The 21,165-nt window shown below is 36.9% G+C and overlaps 1 protein-coding gene across 1 annotated transcript in view; it reads right to left on the bottom strand.

Annotated features, from left to right (window-relative positions):
* LOC124269229 (protein TASOR-like) overlaps positions 1-18,884 on the bottom strand; it is a 31,853-nt gene extending 12,969 nt beyond the window's left edge. The window contains exons 1-2 of the mRNA XM_046704245.1: positions 18,570-18,884; positions 7,327-7,475 (exon numbers count right to left, since the gene is read on the bottom strand). Coding sequence (XP_046560201.1) covers positions 7,327-7,475; positions 18,570-18,840 — 420 coding nt within the window. The 5' untranslated portion in view covers positions 18,841-18,884. The remainder of the gene's footprint in view (positions 1-7,326; positions 7,476-18,569) is intronic.
* Between the last annotated feature and the right edge of the window lie 2,281 nt (positions 18,885-21,165).

The raw sequence follows: 21,165 nt of genomic DNA on the forward strand, positions 1-21,165 counted from the left end.
CTGAAATATTTCATGACAGTTTATGCGTGATCGATTGATTTGTTTGCAGCGATACATTCCATAGTCAAAATGTACTGACTTGACAATGAGGAAGTACTACAACAATACCAGGCACTGAACATAGGCACTGCTTACTTCGAAAGGCTCTACTTACATAGCTATCTGCTTCCTAGTTTTTCATGTAACTGATGAAGGGGTAAGAAAATTCTCTGAAACGATGTGTTCCTCAAAATATAGAAGATGACATCAATAAATTCTCGCCTTTAGGATCTTAGTTGTAAAAAATAAATAATTAAACAACACAGCAATTATTGTGAAGCTATAAACATCGACTCACATTCCTGGTTGGATTGGCTTAACACAACTGGAAACAGTACAGTACACAAGGTTTATCAGTGTTATCTTAATACTTAAAATGACTTACAATTAACAATTTGTGGTGTATCTAGTTAATGAGTGATTATGATAGCTGGTCTACCAGTACACTCCTGCAATGAGAACAAGCTCTATAACAGGATATGTAAATTTATATAATTCACAAGAGACATGACAGCCAACAATATGTTAATAATTCACCAACAACCTGGACATTATCAGTGATTTAATAATAGGGATGTCATCATACATTGCGATATTGAAAAAATATTTCAAGTACTGTAACAATCAAGAGTGATTATTGGTTACTATTTTTTGTAATATACTATAATGTATGGGATATTCAATAAAAACATGATACAACTATTGATATTTCATATCTTTTATGAGACAAATAGTTTAACAGTGTGTAACAGACGTGACTGAGATTTGCATTTAATTAGTTGTGGAACCAACTTTAAGACCTTATTTAGAAATAAAGTGTTGCTGACAATATCAGGCTTTTCCTTCCTGTTGCTATTTTAACCAAAGAGAAAATATTGAGCATCAATTAATAGTTGTAGATAATTAGTGGTTATTACAGAAGTATCTGGTCATCCCAGTCACTCTCATCTCGTAAAAATGGCCTGCACCTTCGCCACATACTGACATAGTCTTTAATGTGTAATGTATGCTTGTTATCAGCCTGGTCGATCCATGAATAAACAATGCCATCTAGAATGGTGTCCCTTCCACAAGCAGAGTTTGTTAGATGGCTGAACTTGTGTGCTGGCAATTAGGTGCCTGACTGTGTGTGTGAGAGTTAACCCAACAAAAGTACAAGAACCTGTACTTTACCACGAAAGTGTAATCCCAACTATAACATATGTTATTGTCAGTCCAGGTGTCACAAATCACGCAACCAAGTGTACAGCATTTAGCTATCATCTGTGACCCATGTGCATAAGATGGGGGATCAGCCTGAATATCTTTATTGCTAATTTCAGTCACACTGATCATGTTTTCAAAACAGCATAGAGACTTTCAGACTGCAATTTCTTGCAAGGATTCATGCATTACCTAACCATGTACCACACACATGATCAACAGCAAAACATTCTAATGCTTGAAATGTTAGTTTCGAAACATGATTGTTGTATTTGCAGTCGTAATGGTCCCATGTGACATAGACCAGATTGGATCTAAAACAGTTTAAGAGAAGGCCATCTTAATCTATGCAAAAAAGCATGTTCAACATGCCTCTGTGTCAAAATTCATGTTCAACATGTCCAAATCCATCACAACGAATATGCCCTTTTGCAAGTAGTGGTAATCGGGTGGTCAGATACATGATTTACTTCAGCGTTTGTCATTGAAGCAAACTGTTTGAAGCAGTGTTCATCATGTTAATAACTTATCTGTCTAGGCTTGATAATTAACCATCATTATAGATGGAATATTGGTAATTGTGAGAATATACACCCAAATCAAACAAACACATTTTCTGCACTTAAAAGTCTTTCTAATAAGTCATCAACTTTGCGTCATCTCTTTCATTAACATCATTTTAGTTAAATTTCAACGAAACAATGGACATAAAACGGACCACCAGATAACAAATGCATGAGCTTCTTCACACATGAATATTCTGTGTACAGCTGTCATAATCAATTAACTATTCAGGTGTCGGCTGAAGTTACACTATGCATACCAAATTATTTACATTCATTATATATTCAGTTTATTATCAGCTTCTAAATTTATATGGCTGTGGTCTTTTACATGGAAAGGTCCAAAAGGTCAAAGTCTTGTACCTCGTTGATACAGAGTTCCGTACCTGTTGAGCCAGAGTTTTAAATATTTACTTTGCAGGAGTTAACATGAATGAGCATGGACATTAGATCTGGATTATTTGCGTACTGAATTCACTCTCTGTGACATCATTACCTCGTGCACTGGTCACAGATTATGTTACCTACAAATCTCCCATCTTTGGGACAGAGAATGTGACATTAGTCATGTATGTTGAGGTTACAATGACAACATTCAAAACCCCAACACAAAATACAGGCATCTTGCATTTCCGTCTTGGCTTATACCGTGTTCTACTTTCAGAAACAAAAGCAATTAAATATTTACAGCTTTTGTCTAGGGACATTTTTTCCTGACACAGGAACTGTAAACCATAAAATGCAATGATTCCAGTCACATATCAGTCGATTTCCCAAATACCAATAAAAGGAAACACTTCCTTGTTTCATTTCTAACAGTGGGATATTTTAATTTTGTTATAGTATCGCTACTCAAACCTGCACAACATGGCTCCATGACTTGACAGAGCCATAACCATACAGAATCATAAATGATGCAAGCATCCTTTTTCAACATTGTTACAGTATGTTTGTAAATCATGACTTAAAGGGCCACTGATCCAGAGCAATTTCTGTGGACTGGTTGTTGCTTTTATTATTGTTTTCCTCCCGCGAGTACCCGGATGATATCCCAGAATTCTTGACTGGTTCGTGACCCCTGCTGCGCTACCCGCATGCACAATTGATAGTATAAGTATAGATTGATCAGCAAAGAGGGAATCTTTTTTACTCGATAATATTTCCATCTTCATTAATTTGATAACAAATGAAAACATTTTGAAGTTTAACTATCTGCCAGGGGTGAAAAATGTTAGGACTTAAAAGTAATGAAGTCAATGTAAGTCAAGATAGCACACCTGGCAACTAACTGCATGATGTCCGTAATTAAAAGTAATTTAGTTAGCCAATAATGAGCAATCAATCAATGTATTGGCAGTTAATCCTTTGAAGGAAGGACGTTGTTTTTACAAAGAAACTTTACGACAGTGTGTATTCAGTATAGATTAGTAAATCTACATACATAAACACTACCTTTTGACAAATCCGCTGTGCAGGATAAAAGCAATTAATCAATCAACGTGTTATCGGTTAGTCCTTTGATCGATGCTTGTTTATGTAACTCAGCTGATAATTCCTCTTACTGCACTTCCATGCGTATGTTACATAAGATGTAATACATTTGCCACATCAGACCTCAATTTATAATGATGAGTATTTACTCCAGACACAAGAAATGCCAAACGGGAACCTTTGTCGGGTAATCTGAGTGGTGTTATCACTAATTATACCTGTCATAAATTCATTAAAATTCATCAAGTCATAACATGTGTAAGTTTACCATCAAACAAGGGTTACAGGACTGACTGACTGACTGACTGAGTTTGGTTTTACGCCGCTTTTAGCAATATTCCAGCAACATCACGGCGGGGAACACCAGAAATGGGCTTCACACATTGTGCCCATGTGGGGATTCGAACCCGGGTCTTCGGCGTGACGAGCCAACGCTTTAACCATTAGGTAACCCCCCGCCCCAGGGTTACAGGAAGAGAGTAGTAATCGCTGTATTGCATGCAAGTTTGATTGCCTGAAAATATATAATAATGGGCCAAGTTTTGAGGATACGAACGGAACTTCATTGTTACATAAGAAATATGTATAAGCATTTGGTGTGTACTTAGTTAACAACTGTATATACCTATGTACTTAAGTAAAATTGCAGATTTTTTTGCAATGGCAAAGTGGGGTTGTTTAGTTTATAGATTCAAATACAATGTATATCAAATGTGTGTTTTTGATATCATAGCATACGTAATAGACATCATATTTTTACATGATCAAATATCTAGGTAAAAACACAGAAATAGGATCAAATTGGATCAGTCACCATACCATCCAAACATTTGAAAATCTGAAAAAAACTACACTGCTGGGATACTTTATTACAATCAGACAAGAACTACCGGGGATATTTTTCAAATAACGGCATCTGATGGGCATCCACCCTTCTTAATGTCCCACTGATTAGGTTGAAGAAATTCTGCCAAGGTGGACAGTAGCCCAGTCCCTGTGTCCGTCATGTTCGAGGGAGCAAGGGCTGACCAGTTTGCAGCTAGGTTTCGTAATTAGACTGTTGGCTGGAAACATTAATCGCTCTGGATCAGTGGCCCTTTAATTATACTATCTTCCTGGTGCAAAATACCAACATCTGGCAAATCTGACCTAAATTCAAATCTACAGATCAGACCAAGCCTACAATACTGGCTGCCCCTTATCCAGTACTGGCTGGCCCTTACACAGTACTGGCTCCCCTTATACAGTACTGGCTGCCCTTTATACAATACTGGCTGGCCCTTATACAATACTGGCTGCCCCTTATACAGTACTGGCTGCCCCTTAAACAGTACTGGCTGCACCTTATACAATACTGGGTCCCCATTACACAGTACTGGCTGCCCTTTATACAATACTGGCTGCCCCTTACACAGTACTGGGTCCCCATTACACAGTACTGGCTGCACCTTACACAGTACTGGGTCCCCCTTATACAGTACTGGCTGGCCCTTATACAGTACTGGCTGCCCCTTACACAGTACTGGGTCCCCATTACACAGTACTGGCTGCCCCTTACACAGTACTGGGTCCCCATTATACACTATTGGCTGCCCCTTATACACTGATGGGTCCCCATTACACAGTACTGACTGCCCTATATCAGTGTTCCTGGTGGTTTTGAAAATTACCGGCGGCTTATGCCGACGGGGTCTGAAAATTCCGGCTGAACTAGTTTTTATCCGGAGAGACAAAGTAATCAGTATTCGTAACGATATACTGTTAATAAATGTGTTGAAAAGTCTGCCGTACATCACGACGTGTTGCTTGTTTTTCGAGAATGTTCATTAGACCTACATTACAATTGACACAATCAGAAAATGAAAGCGATCCAACTAAATTCGATAAATGTGTTCAGAATGTCATTCGCTATCTAAATGCCTGTGAAATGTGCAAATAATTAGTGTTTATATACCTGTGGTGAACTTCAATCTGCATTTAACGAGTTGAAAACAACGAGTCTCGGACACATGCTTCGGCAGCGGGTCCACAATAACATTGTCAAAGAGCAAAGTAACGATGTTTCGAGGAATTCATTAAATAAATTGAATAAACTAATGAATAAAATCAACAACAACATTCATAAAAGTTGTCAAACGTACATATAAAATTACTATTTCCATCTTTTTGTGCGATCATGTAATGTAAGTCAAGTCACTGACAAGTGACATCTCGGCTCTTGTCGCCTCAATCTTCACGCTCGGACACGATGTTTAATGCGAAAATATATACATGAAGCATTTTTGTCACAGGTCATAACCTAGCATGATACGTCCAATAATTTACGTATAGGTAGCGATTTCTTGCTTAATATGTTCAGAATAGCATTATTTTACCCAAAACTTTTGTCTAAATCTAAAAGTTTTTGTTTACGAGGACGGTATCCATTGCCGTAATATGATTGGTTGCTTTAGGTCACGTGTCTGATTTTGACCAATTACGACCCTTATAGCAGACTGTGGCGAAAAAGCGTCATTAGAAACCAATCTTTATCCAATAAAATCGCTTCTTACAACTGTGAAAATACTCTAGAGGCTATATTTAGATGTGGGATTGCCACCCTAGTTTTCAATACGTTTGCATAATGATCTGAAGAGAAAAAGGAATAAACAAAGACGTTGTTAACTGCAAGTTTATTAAATCTGCCGATAAAAAGCAACTTTAAGCAATACAAAATTTACCGACGGCAGTTGAAAATACCGGATCTTCACAATTTTTATCGGTAAAAATCTGGTAATTACCGGAGAACGGGAACACTGCTATATACAGCACTGGCAAGTTACAAGAAAGTGACACGACCTCATACAACATTACACTGTACTGACTGCCCTATATACAGCACTGGCAAGTTACAACAAAGTGACACAACCTCATACAACATTACACTCAGCATACCTCATATTTTTTAACATTCGTAGCAGTTAATATGTTCTTGGAAGAATACATTTAGACTTCAACATCGCTGCAACACATCATCTTGATGATAACCTTTTCATAGTGAGTACCATGTTTTAGCATATTGTACTCCAGCACACTGTCTTTGTTATCCAATCCCTGTGCTGGTGGTATAACATCTGTTACAATCTGCTTCATGTTGAGAAGCACTATAAGTACTATATGAACAATACCTGACATTCTCTGTCGACAGCTTTAGGACGTGATGCAAGGTGACGTGACATTGGGGTTTAGCATTCTTTCCTAGATAATTTCAATTTGGCAACTTTTAAAATAGCTATGTTCATTCATGTATCTTCTTGTTTTACAGTACATGTTGCATGCCAGTTAAACAGCACTAGCTAAAGGAGATATCATGTCACAGTTCTTAACAAAGCCGCTCAAATTTGGTCACAGCATACCTACTCCGAGCTCACTTATCTCATTCATACTGAGTCCAGGGAAACAACAAGCAGCATCACAAGTTGTGTCTAGGAGACATTCACGTTGATCTTTTCTTTAATGTTGCACACAGTCATGTTCCAGCTGTATGACATCAGCTATAAATAACTGAACCCTGACCAGACAATCCGGTGATTGATATCATGAGCATCGATATATCCCAATTGCGTAAAATTTCGGAGTGCAGTGTTAAATAAACTGAAGGTCTCTTGGAGGCGACTGGAGACTTTATCACTGACCTTCCACTTTGGGCAATAGCTCAATCCGACTCAACAGCGTCTTACTGGTAGCAGGTAACTATCCATGTCATATCAAGACATAGCTCACTATTTCTACAATTACTTTCCCATATGCACGCACACTTACTGTCTGCATTGTACACAGTTTATTATCAAGAAAAATATGTCAAAATATCATAACTAAATAGTACTTGACAAACTCAAGTGTAATATGGCACATCCTGTCTACCAGACCTATCTCGTACAGACACATGATCTGAGATGCAATATTCACATTTCAATGTTTTTTATATCAGCCTGCATTCGAGTTAAAATACCTTTGAGTGTAAACATTACAAACAAGAGCGCCTACTTACAGCTTGTGTCAGGTCAGCACTGTGAACAGTTCGTATCCTGTAATAAGAGAATCTGTTGAGTGACGAAGAACAACGGTAACTCTTCCTGATGGCTGGTAATATCTCCTGTTGGAATTCATGGGAATCTTTGCCAATTTCAGTCAACAAATCTGAAAAATATACAAGATTTTCAAGCATTAATTTTGACAAGTAGTAAGTGTAAACCCAGTTGTTCTCGTGGGTAATCTTCAATAAGATCCTGATTGGTCTAACACATTAACTCAACCAATCAAATAAAATTGCGCAATTTGAAAAATGTACAGTCACCTGTCCAGAATATTCATTTTTTACCATGTTTGTGAAGAAGCACAAAATCCCAACTCTAAAGAGAGAGAAACAGAAATATATAGCACATTAAGTTCTGAGAACTGTTCTGACAAAGCTCATAATGACAAAGGGCAGTAATATGATGTTTGACATGAGACTCAGTCAAGTTAACTAGTTATCTGGAATAGAAAAAACAATAAATGCTATTAAGACTTGTGCTTTCAATTACAGACTAACGCTTCTAAAACCTCAGATGTAAAAAGCAGTTTATGCAATGTACCAGGTAGGTATATTCACATATCTTATTAAATAAACATGCCCAGGTTCATTCTCGATTAAGCAGTTCCAATGACTTTTGAGTAGTGCTGGGCCCTGTTCCTCAAAGCGATCGTAGTGCTACGACTGTCGTAAGTCTATGTTAAAGTATGGGAGTTACGATCATCTTAGGGTTACGATCGCTTTGAGGAACGGGGCCCTGGTTATTACTTACAATTTGCAGATCAATAATCTGAGTTCAGTTATCGAACAATAATCGATTGTAATCGCAAACACCACCACAAAACTCATGTGGTCAATAACGGGGGACTCAATCATAGCATTGTGCAAATGGAATAGGCACAGATTAATAATCATACAATAGAAATAACATGATCGATGACACATCCAGGTGAGACACAAAGGATGTGTTGTTTACACGGCAGTTTTACGAATCAGAAAACTGTCTAAGTAGTTCAAATCTTGATTCAACAAACATAACAAGAAACATACTTTTGCAAGTTTAATTTGATAATACATTTTTATGAATATTAATTATTCTCCAATGGCGTTGTGACGATACAGAAAATTCACGATACGATACGAAATCACGATACATGTGTATGTTACTGATTGTCTAATGCTTAGTGTTTCAAGGAAACTGGAAGAGAATATTCAACAGTTTCGTCATAAAAAAAACTGAAAAACATCTGCAGCTACTTGGACATGTTCCTGACAACTCTTGAGCATTGAAAAATAAATATCAACAATTGTAACCAAGTTCTTTTATTTCTCACAAATGATATACAGAATTCTGTTGTTTTTCTCAAGTATTAGTAGCCATCTCTGTAATTTGAATGTTCAAAAACAAAGAGATATATTTAATAACTATTTATGATCATAAAATTCAAAGCCAGTAAAGTTAAAAGAATATCTTGGTTCAAACTTGACAGGTCTTTCAACTGTAACCTGATCTTACAAACTTACAAATAAGTTGAAACTTGAAATAACACTATCAGTTTTTAGTTTCCATTATTAAGTAAACAATAAACTAAAACCCATATGTCACACAAAATTTGACAAAATGATTCAATATCTGTCAACTAAAATAGAGCATAAACCACCTTCATGATGACATATATGTTATGCCAGTTTCAACTAATTAGACTTGAACAGTCAAACACTTTACACTAAACACTGAATAGTCATTAATCAATGATTAAACTGAAATTGTTAAAGAAAAGTTGAAAACACACAAGAACTTCTTACATCAACCTTCAGTTGTGAACATGTAATTCTCAAATATTTTGTAACACAAGTTTCATGAAAATGTTAACCCTTTAAATGCTAACAAAAACATATGCATACTGTAAAGGGGCCACATGTTCATTATTCAAACAAATACCATCTGTATCTATCTTGATTCTTGAGGTAAAGGGACTCAGGGCAGTTTCTAACTTTCTATCAGTAATGTTATGCAAAAATTGCAAATGATCCTCAGAACATCTATGACTCAAACTATTGAACATTAATAAAATTAATCAAATTATACGCTTAAGGCTTTGAACAAACATCTCACCTCAAGCCCTCATGATCCTGAAGAAATGTTAACCAAACAAATCAGAGAGTAAGTTTACTCTGTTGAACAATTTAACATGAAGAAATTGAACATGAAGAAAATCCAGTGAACGGTTTTTGAGATAGCTTAACATGCAGGTAAAACGTGAAGTCCCCTTGTGACCTTTCTTATAGTGTGATGAACCTAGGTACCAAATATGAAAAGAATCTAGTGAACGGTTCTTAAGATATTCCAATTCGTTCGTACGTACGTACGTACGGAGCCTAATATTATATCAACGCGTGGCGGGGGATAAAAATCGACTAGTTCAAAATTGCAGAGAAGCAGGAAAACGATAGCATTAACATACTGCTAAAACTCTGGTGTACATGCTGTACTGCTCTATATAATTATTGTATTGGCACCTCAATAACGAGATAATGATAAACATGTAAATGGAAGTGCAAACATGACGCCACTCACATGAAAACAAAATATTTTTGTTAATTCAGTAGAAAACGGCAATTTTCAAAGTTACAGCTTCTTTACATTTGTGTAATCAAGTGTATGAACAGCACTTTCAGGCCATACTTCAATAAGTACCTCAGCTGTTGATCATTTCATGAAAAACAACACAAGTAAGGCATATATTGTTTATTTCCAAAAGTCAGGGAGAAGGAACATTTCAAGTTTCAATATGGACATTATGGGGGGACGTTTTTGTTACACGAACAATGTCTGACAGGAGTTATAGCCAAAATCTGCAAGAAAACATATGTTAACTTCTTTGAGTGGCATGTTTAGAAGTTGGTGAATCAGATAAGGACAAACTTTATGGATGAACAACTTCTTTTTCGGATGATGTGACGTTTTGATACAGATTCTTGTATCGTTGTCAGACGTTTTGATACAGATTCTTGTATCGTTGTCAGACGTTTTGATACAGATTCTTGTATCGTTGTCAGACGTTTTAATACAGATTCTTGTATCGTTGTCAGACGGTTTGATACAGATTCTTGTATCGTTGTCAGACGGTTTGATACAGATTCTTGTATCGTTGTCAGACGTTTCAATACAGATTCTTGTATCATTGTCAGACGTTTCAATACAGATTCTTGTATCGTCAAGCTTGAAACGTCGCATCATTCGAATAAAGAAGTTGTTCATCCAGAAAGTTTGTCCTTATCCCCAAAATATCTTCATAATACGTAGTGAGTGAGTGAGTTTAGTTTTACACCGCACTCAGCAATATTCCAGCTAAATGGCGGCGGTCTGTAAATATTGATAATAAGTAACATTGTATGGGCAGTTAATGGACACCAGACAATATGACATGTAAGTTTTCACTGTCTGTGTTTACAGAAGAGACTATATGTATACATTACCATTGAAACCACATATACAATGGAAGCTCTCAAAACTGGCAGCCCTCCAATCTGGCATGCTCTCAATACCAGCACTAGAATTTGGTACCAGCAGAAGCTAGTTAATTTATGATCATTTACATGCTTGTGGTGCGAAATGTGGTATGACATGGGGACTGAGAGCTTGGTCGATGTAGCGCACCGCTGTGATGCCGCCTCCTCTCCCTGGACCAAGGTTCTGGAACACCACAGGACCCACTCTATGGTTCCGGCCTATCCCACCCCATACCATGATGCTTGCACCTCCCCATGAGTCTCTTTCCATAACACATTGGTCTGAGTAATGCTGGCCACGTCGTCGCCATATTCTTGTTCTGCTATCTGCTGTACCGACTCTCATCTGTGAACAGAACAGTTAGTTACCCATTGCCTGTATCTCCAGTTTTGGTGTTGTAGGACAAACTGTAGACGTTCACGCCGATGACGAGGGGTGAGGATAGGTCACGGTAAGGTCTACGGCAATGGTGGTTCCTGCTGTTAAGACGTCGGCGTACTGTATCAGTACTGATTGGTCTTCCGTGTGTTCCCACTGTCTGGCGTGCAGTTGCGGATACCTGCATGAACTTGAAGGGATTCTGTACATGCTGTCACACAACATGGCGGTCTTGTCGTCTATGGTCACCCTTGGTCTGCCAGTATGGGGGCGATCATTTGTGGTGTTGGTGGCCGGAAACGTTGCTGCAGCCTGTAGATGGTCCGATAGTTGACCTGGAAGTGATTGGCAACTGCTTGTGCAGTGTGGCCAGCTTCAAGTCTTCCTAGCGCCTGGTTCCTCTCCACTGTCGTGAGTCGCGGCATCCTGCTGGCGTTGTAATGTGAATGTTTCAACCAGGTTTGGGGGTGCATTCTATAGGGCTGGTCCTTGTGAACAGTACATGCAGCATGAGTTGCATGAAATACATGGAGAACACCGTACCATCTCCGAGATCAGGTTGCGTTTTTGAGACCATTTCGTGGGTTCCATTCTGAGTTTGGGAAGGAATGTCTTTGCTCAGGTAAAATTGGAGATGTTGTCAAAAACATACAATCAAAACATTAAATGAGTTTACAGTTATCCGTTTCTGTGAAGGAAATTCCAAACTGACGTTTCTTTTGCTGCCTAGTATATATTGCCAAAGAAACAGATTTGTTACCTTGACGAGCAGCTGTTTGCAATAGGCAACAAATCTTAACATTATATTATCTGAAATAAATTCTTTATAAATAAACCTTTATAAATAAACAAAATAACTCATAATTTATACAAGAATGAAGTGTCTGCATATATATTATGTGATTTAAAATGACAAGTGTGTTACCTTTTGAACTCATCAAGTAACAGTATAATAACACTGGTGTTATTTAACCATTAGAAACTTATATCAATAAAAAAACAAACAACATGTTTGAACATGATACAGAACCCAGGCACTAGTGTTGGGAATCGGAAACTAAATCCACTATCGATTATCGGAGGACTTGTGGTGAACCATTATCGATTATAATCGAAATATACATTTTTAATGTAATCACCAACATTAAGGGTTTTCCCCAAGTTTTTTCTATTTAATGTCTTTTTATAACTAATACTGTCATTCAATGAAATGCACACGTGTAAGAAAGACACTGGAATTGTAATTAAACAATAAAATTGGTTAAAATCAATTATTTTACAATGCGCATAGCTTTACGCTGTTGAGTGCATGTTTGTTCGTGAATATTCGTCAAATTTAATGGTTAGTTTACTTCATTCAAGTGTGTTATACTAAAAGAATAAAATTCTGATTAACCAAAAATATGATTTTTTACAATCGATAATTATTTTTAATACTTCTTTACGATCGATGTCGATCATCGGAACACCACTACCAAGCACTGTGCAAAGCCTTTCATTAAATCAGTCTTACCAATATGAAATATTGAGGGAATTGTCAACTTACACTGTGTCCCATCACTGATGTCTGACCAAGGTACCAACCACAATACTGTCGGGAGATAGTATGGTAGGGACCACCCTTTTGAGAGGTCTCACACTGGAAAATTTGAAAAATTCTTTTCCTGAAGTTTTTGTTGCTCACTTCAAGTTCTTCGGCTTGCATTTTTATCCCCTTCAACTTCAAGTGAACTGATTACCGTACATAAGGCCCAAAAAATGTATATGTCCGTTTCCTATTACCCGTACATGCTTTGTGTCTGTTTAGGATAGGGTCGGTCGGGTTACCGGACATATCTTTATTTTTTTTTGCCTAAGCCTCCATACAGAAGTGGAAATCGCATGCAATCGGACAACCTTTGTAGTTACTCGAAAATTCCATTCCAGGATTCGAAATACTCCATATATTAGGGTGCCATGGCACTTTAAATATTGAAATGGCACGGATAAATAATTTTCTCAGTGCCCTTATGGCATGCCTAATCTTTTAGAGACATAACTCACCTTTAGTCATTTAATCCCCAAAACAAAACACTTACGAAAATTACTGATAGTTTGGGAAGACTGATAGTTTGGTTATTGAAGGGGAAATTGTGTATGTTAGATATATTGAACTTACATATTGATAACCTGTTACAGAATTCTTAGCTATTAAAGGTGCTGGGAAAGCAGAACAAATGAAGCTTAAGAAAGCCATCTTAAACAGAAGACATATCAGTGATAACAGAAAACAGGTTACATTTGTTGTTCACTAACAATAAATTTCAAAAGATCATCATCATTGCTACAATCATTTATTCTAAAAAACATGTGGGCACACTTAATTCCTGAAAGGCACATTTAAAATATTTGCCTGGTGCCCTAAGGCACACTTAGGAAAAAAAAGTATTTCTATCCCTGCATTCATTTGAATACGAAGTCATTACCATGGATTACCATGAGCAGTGTTTGCCCTAGTCATAAAATTTTACGTGTCAGCATGACTCCCGGATGTCATGAGAGGGAGTCATGGACATGTTTTGGGGAGTCAACTTCAGTTTGGAACTTTCATCAAGACATCACTGTGATTGTTTAATAGTGACAAAAAAACAAGGTAAGGTAAGGCAGGTCAGGTATTTAATAAAAAAAACCCCAGTCATCACAAAGAAACCGAAGTATACATTATCTGAACTAAGGGCCCAGTAGCATTGCGTCAACAATGATGCAGGCTTCTAAATTCACTGCGTATTTGAGATAATTTATGCGTCAAATACGCAGGTTTTCTGCGTCATGGCAAACACTGCATGAGTATATCATGTCAAACAAATCTGAATTTAAATATGCAACAAAAAAAACAACAAAAAAAAACCTACTTATTTTGGAGTTTTGCATAATAAAGCTGCCAGGAGAAAGCAAACTGAATGAATCGAATTGAATCCGCAAACAAGACCCGCCCATACCTGCACAGTGTACCTTATTTTATTTTAGAACACAAGGGCACGGCCAAGAATGAACACGTCACTGCAACACAGAAATAATTGCATATACTAATACACTGGCACTAATGGGACAGTATCTGATGCATATCTTACTTCATCAGGTTCACACTGAAAAGGAAAGTTTCCACATTATCAGAAGTATCTGGGAGTGAGTGAGTTGGGAACTTTTGCAATAAGCAATATCACAGTGGGGACACAAGAAATGGGCTTCAGACAATGTGCCCATGTGGGGAATTGAACCCAGGCCTTCGGCGTGACGAGCGAACACTTTAACCACAGGGCTTCCCCACGGCCTCCAGAAGTATCTGACAAATCCCAGCGACAATATAGAACTTTTGGCTATGTATTGAAGAGAATGGAAGTTAAACAAAACACAATGCTGATAATATTGACTGATTTAAGCTGTTCTCATATTCAATATTGCAGTTCGAACCAGGCAACAGTGCTGACATCCAACATCTGGGTCAAATGGCTTGTAATGATTTAATCAGAAATCACAATGAAATAATTGTACATATTGAAAATTCGAACACACAGGTGTGACTTCATTGTGACACACTGACTTTCACACTGATTACTGTAAACATAGAAACCTGCTTCATAATGTTGTTTCTGGTGACTTTTCATTTGTATAGATCTGTTGGAGTGCTGTTGTTGCAAGTATGGAACTGACCACAGCGACACACATCAGCAATCAACGAGACGTATTGCTCTATTATCAGTATTTACCACCATGGAGTTCATCATGTTCATGGTGTACGAGATGTCAGCTTGCATTCAGTCAGTAAAACCCATCAATATAAAATTACCCAATACATGTATACAAGTAAACAAGGGTTACTTGGTAATTTATCATGTTTATGCCTACTGCTACTTTGCTATTGGGTTTTCAATTTTTTCGGTCATACTCTATGAAAGCAAATAAGCATTAATTGGACAAATAAGATATAGTTTGTGTATTTTATCAATATATGGAACTGTGTGCACCTTGAAAAGTCAGACTCCATATTTTTAAGTAGCTGAATCAATTTGTAAAAGTAGTTAAACTTTTGATGAAGTTTGAAGAACATAAGAAGACTATAAGAAGACTAAGAAAACAAAATGAGTCGCATAAAGCCTAGATGTCTCGGCTCAAAGGTTGCTTAATGTCATCAGGAAAAAAGATTGGATGTGACATAAATCTGAAAAAAAATAAATAGAAAATTACGGCACCTATTTGTGAACTCTGTCTTGAGCAATTTCATCATGTGTTCAGTAGTTTCTGAGAATATCCGTCCCCTTTCAGACATTCCACCTAATTAAAACTGTATATCAGGTATATGCTTAGGTTAAAAAACTTAATATGTCACAAGGGAAGTACCCCTGTAGAAATAGAAAAGAATTAATGACAACTGACATCACTTTATGAACCAAAGTTTGATAATTATCTCTTAGATAAGCAAGCAAGCTTTCAGTCATATAACATCAGTGGTTTCCGGAAAAAAACTGTTCCCATTTCCCGCAGTCTGCACCAAGCTGAAACACATGAAGCAAGGGCCATAACCATGATAACAATGGAAAAATCAACTTAAGAAAACAGTTTTTAAAGTCACTAGCCTCATCAGTTTTCCACTTTGATAAGACATCAAATACACACAAATATTAAAAGCATAATGTCACACATATTCGACCAAATTTTGGCCTATATTATACATATTGAGGCATATGCTCTCACTTTATCTTCCTATTGATGCAATAAAAGACTTACTATTAGTGTTAGGAATTGGAAACCAAATCCACTAACAATTATCGAAGGACTTGTGGTCTATGATTATCGATCATAATGTACGTAATTACTCTTCATATTGCCTCTTAAAGCTGCTGCCTTCGTACACAAACAAACCATGATTTGACACTGAGACAGACTGACACATTCACACTGCTGACAGCCGTTTATCTTGGAAGTGAAAATATCAAAAATCAGTATTATGGTCAGTATAGTTTGCAATAATATTGACGGACAAAGATGGTAACAATCATTAACCATTTCACACCAACACATCAAAACATGATGAAACTAATGGTGAGAATTATTCATATTCTACACTGTACAGATAATAAAATTCGTTATTTGATTCGTATTTACTTTCAGTCATGATGTTACTTGATGTACTATGACATATAATACATTAACACGAGTATCGGTAGATGTTTGTACAAACCTTTGAAAGCATAGTCTTTGCGCGCAAAAGTGACAAAAAGCCTTAGTCATGTCAAGGTTGGATTTATTGGGGTTGGGGCAAGTACCTTTCCTTCTTCTTAAATTCTTAAAAAGTGCAATAATTTTACTTTCTACATACAAATTATTCTGTTTATTTATACAATATATCTCATTACGTTCACAATAGATGAAGAATTTATTCATAGACAGGTTACAGTAATATTTACTGTACTGATGGATACGAAACTTTACTTTACGCTGTTGAGCATGTTTGTTCATGAATATTCGTCAAATTTAATGGTTAGTTTACTTCATTCAAGTATGTTATACCAAAACAACAAAATTCTAATTAATCGAAAAAATGTTTTTTACAATCGATAATTATTTTTAATCCTCCTTTCGATCATCGGAACACTACTACTTATTATCCCCCATGACTTGCCAATCACAGGTTGTGTGTAGGATATTGGTAAAGAGCGCTCCAAGGGACATAGCTCTATGGGATTCACTTGAAATAATGTTCGGCCAGTAGACACATGGTAGAGGGTGCGAGAGTCGATTCAATGCAACATTGCATTAATTCATTCGAATATTTTATTTTTAATTCAATATTGTACTCTAAATACATATATTTTTTGGAATAAATTACATGATAGTTTCCCTGAGGGCTGATAGTTTATAGAAGGAAATACATTATCTATTTTTAGAGAAGTATGGTGTGATAGAGGCTTTGAAAGTTATAACATGCTGCCTACATGTTGATATGGTAAACGTCCATGAAGGTAAAGTCGGTAGCAATCCTCTCAGAAGCTCCTTGTGAGGCCATAACACTTTGAAATGATGTCATGTGACTTTCTGATTGCCAATATCAACAAAAAGCAGACGAACTATTGCTATGACTAGGGCTGTGCATTGGCAATTTCTTTGTAGTGAAATATACTGCAATTCAGGTACATGTATTGGTATACAGTATTACAATATACATGAAGCTCAAGTTCCACTTTGTGTACGTACAGATCCTATTTTCTACATACGAAGCATAAAAAATAAACGCTAGTGTTCTGATAACGGCAATCCAAAACTTAAGTTGAACAGTCAGGGATCCCATATTTTCTTTATACAGTTCAGATTATATATAAAGTATGCTGTTACTGGTAATTGTGAAGTTAAGACTTCAATTGTGAATGTCAGGGTAGATTTAATGTAAACCATATAGATAATCTTCAAACTTCACATACTATTTTTAATTTTTACCCAATGTAACGGTTCTGAGAATTGTTTTTCCAAAACGTCTTGTTTGAAAAGCGTTTTGCGGTATACTGGTAGTACTGTAGTCCTAACTATCATCCTTTTGACAGTACCATAACCTTATAAATACTATATTTTCATTGTGGTGAGTTAGGTCTTAGTTATCTCTGTTTCAAACTGACATATTTCTCATTTTTGATCAAAAACTTATGCTCTGTGGCTTGATTCTGAGCATTTCCTCACTGGTATGGTAGCGGGACAGTGCTTGTTGACAAGTAAGATGCCAGTGAAGCATATCTCATACCAAATTAGACACAGCACGATTCAAAATGACCAAGCAGAAATATATGTTGTGCAAAACATGTGACCATATGATACCTGTTGACATCTTTTTACACTGGAGAGACCATGTGTTGGTGATGCTTGCTGATGTTCTATTGTTATTGTCTCTACAGCAGACAGAAGGAAGTACCTATCAGCACGACAGAATAATGCATCTATCACATGTCCTATCAATTTGGAGGTTGACATTGCCAATATTGCTTGCATTATTTTCAATGCATTTGACCATCCATGACGTAAGTCGTATCAAACTGCAGAGTTTGAACATATTCTGCAAGTAAAATCATAAACATAATGTATTGATGTGAAGCAAAACAACATGCTGATAGTTCATATCAAAATGTAGTTAAACTATGATAACTTATTAATGCCACGAACGCATGACATTTAGCACAGCAAGAATGTCATGACGTCACGGGTCTGACTGCGTAACACTACCCGTTTCAAACTGTATGAACATTATCTTGATAATATAAACATTCTGCTTCTGTCAACTGAGTTTGCATATGTGTAAATGTACCTTCTTCCTTCCTCTTCAGCTTGGGAATGACAAAGGAAGGTATGTTGTCCATTCTGATTGATTTTTGTTCTTCCTCCAATGTATCATTTCCGGGTACCTTCGCGCCATGTTTGTTTTCAAAAATGTCTGCTTCCGTGCTGTCTTGACTTAGAACCCTCTTCTGACAGTTCAATTCAGAAGTTTTGAATGACACTGACTCCCCTTGAGATTTAATGCCGCTGTCAATTTCGCTTTGGGGCTTGACATTGAAAATATCAAACACATTCGCCATTTTTTAGAGACAGGCCATCCTAATGCCGTCTGTCGTTTGTTGACTGGGACGCGAATGCACCACGTGAGGTAAAACCTGTTTGCGCATGCACGAGCAAAGAGACTTCTAAGGGAAATAACTTGTGTATGCCAAGTGAGCGGGATAAGTATCCGAGATTAGCGGGCGATGGGAAATGTAGACAGCTGAAGTTTAATAGTGCCCTTTATTGAAAATAAATCAAACATTCGTAATAAAGTAATGGTGGCTGCAAAGATATTTGGACACCACTTTCGTATATTATAATAACTATTGATCGATAATATTTCAAAATTACCTTATAAAATTCGAGGTAAAAATGCTGCAATGGTAATTTGAGTTCAAGGACGATGTCCAATACTCCAACCAAGATCACCATTGCACTGCAGTAAAAGGACACTGACGTTTCAATCAGTAGGCTACATGCATAAATTAGTCTGCAATCTTCCAGTTGTAACTATTATCATTAAAGTCACGTGTACTTGCTCGACATTGTGTTATTGTTGTTGTTTCTATTTTCACTGGCGACTCCCAATGATATCTGAAGCTGCAGTGACAGGTGGCTACGATTTTATGCTATTCGGCGGTGTTCTGATGACGTCATGGCTCATTTAAAGAACATTCGGGACATTCTGACTGTATTCGAGGTGTATTCGATGTACAGTTTAGCTGTATTCCAAATGCAATCGAAATATTCCTATACTTTTGAAGAATGTTCCACCTAAATTCCAGCAGCACGCGAAGTACATTCGAGGCACATTTGGGACATTCTTGCAGGATTTGAAGTGGCTTGCCTTTTCTATTCTCCCACGAATACGTTCAGAATACATAGAATGCAGTTAGAATGCAGTAAGAATAAATAGAATGCAGTTAGAATGCACTTCAAATGCTGTTCGATTTGTTTGTCCATTTCGAATGTACCTCGAAAGTTTTGAACATGTTCAAAACATTCAGGCTTGTTACAACAATTGACGCGAATAGTTGGAGTGGATTCGGAATGGCGTAAGAAGTTTTAGAATGCAGTTGGAATTTCCAGGAATTCCGACAGCATCCCGGTTCATTCCGCCTCAAGTGTGAAGGGGGTATTACCGAAGATCAATATTCTAACCCGGACCTTCACGGGCCATCGGAGATTAGACTAAAGTAGAGTAGGAAAACGTTTTTAAACGTTATCCAGATATTTGTGGGGGGACTCTGGTGAAAATAGGTACCGGTAAGTAACAACATATTATGGCCATCACAATTCCTGATGTTGACCTTTTTCAAGGTAACGCATCTGTTTATGAAGGTCATCTGACCAACCTTTTTGTATGCAACAATATAAAAAGAGAATGGTATATGTTTGATGAAATGAAAATACCAGCAAGTGTACAGCAACATCGAAATGATTCATCAGTACAAAGAAAGATATACAGTAGTTGGACAAAACATGTCATCTGCATGGGTAACCCTCAACACCCACATGAGGTTATGACCAGATAGATGCGTTACTGCATTGTGCTGAGCGAAATGAGACATTTAATGATTTGTTTGTGTTGATGAAAAATGTTATTTCTTCAGCTATATGACAACACCATTTAGTGTTTAAATGGTTGTTTTGCTACCGAGGTGAGAGATTGGTTTTACGCCGCTTTTAGCAATACTCGAGCAATATCGGGGCGGGGGACACCAGAAATGGGCTCCACACACAAGGAGATCCAAACCGCTTGCTACGAAGGAACTAAACTAGAAACAGATACGTCACAATGGAAGCTGAATTTTTCAGCGTAAATATCTTCAAGTAAATATTTGTCTGAAAACATTGACTGCTATATTAATTGTGGAAACAGTGACTGCTGTATTAAGTGTGGACATTTCTTGGTACAACGTGGAAATCTAAGTCTGTTTTCTTTAACTATAGACATTTGAGTTTTGCAAATTTGACAGATAAGTTACTTTCTGCAACTCTATAGAGACACTTAATTCTTGCGTCTCTGACAACATATTTTTGAAATGATGCCTTATAAAGCATGAGAACATATAAAAACAGCTATCTCTAGAATAATAAATAACATGTTTTACCTTATCAATTAAATAATAGTTCATATGCAATTTGGATGAAAAAGTATTTTGAGCAATATCAGGAAATACGAAAATATCATATTTCGTGACTCAAAAGGAAAAACAAAACCCTATTCAATTAATGCACGTTTCATTTCAAAAGTATTCTATTACACAAGCTTTAAAATGAATACCTCTCTAATTGCATGAAAACTGACCTCAAACTGGAATTCTAGATGTAACGTATCTGTCACGTGACAAAGACTTTGG

This window comes from Haliotis rubra, unplaced genomic scaffold (genome assembly GCF_003918875.1).
Source record: "Haliotis rubra isolate DU_JTF1 unplaced genomic scaffold, ASM391887v1 Scf143, whole genome shotgun sequence".
NCBI lineage: Eukaryota > Metazoa > Mollusca > Gastropoda > Lepetellida > Haliotidae > Haliotis > Haliotis rubra.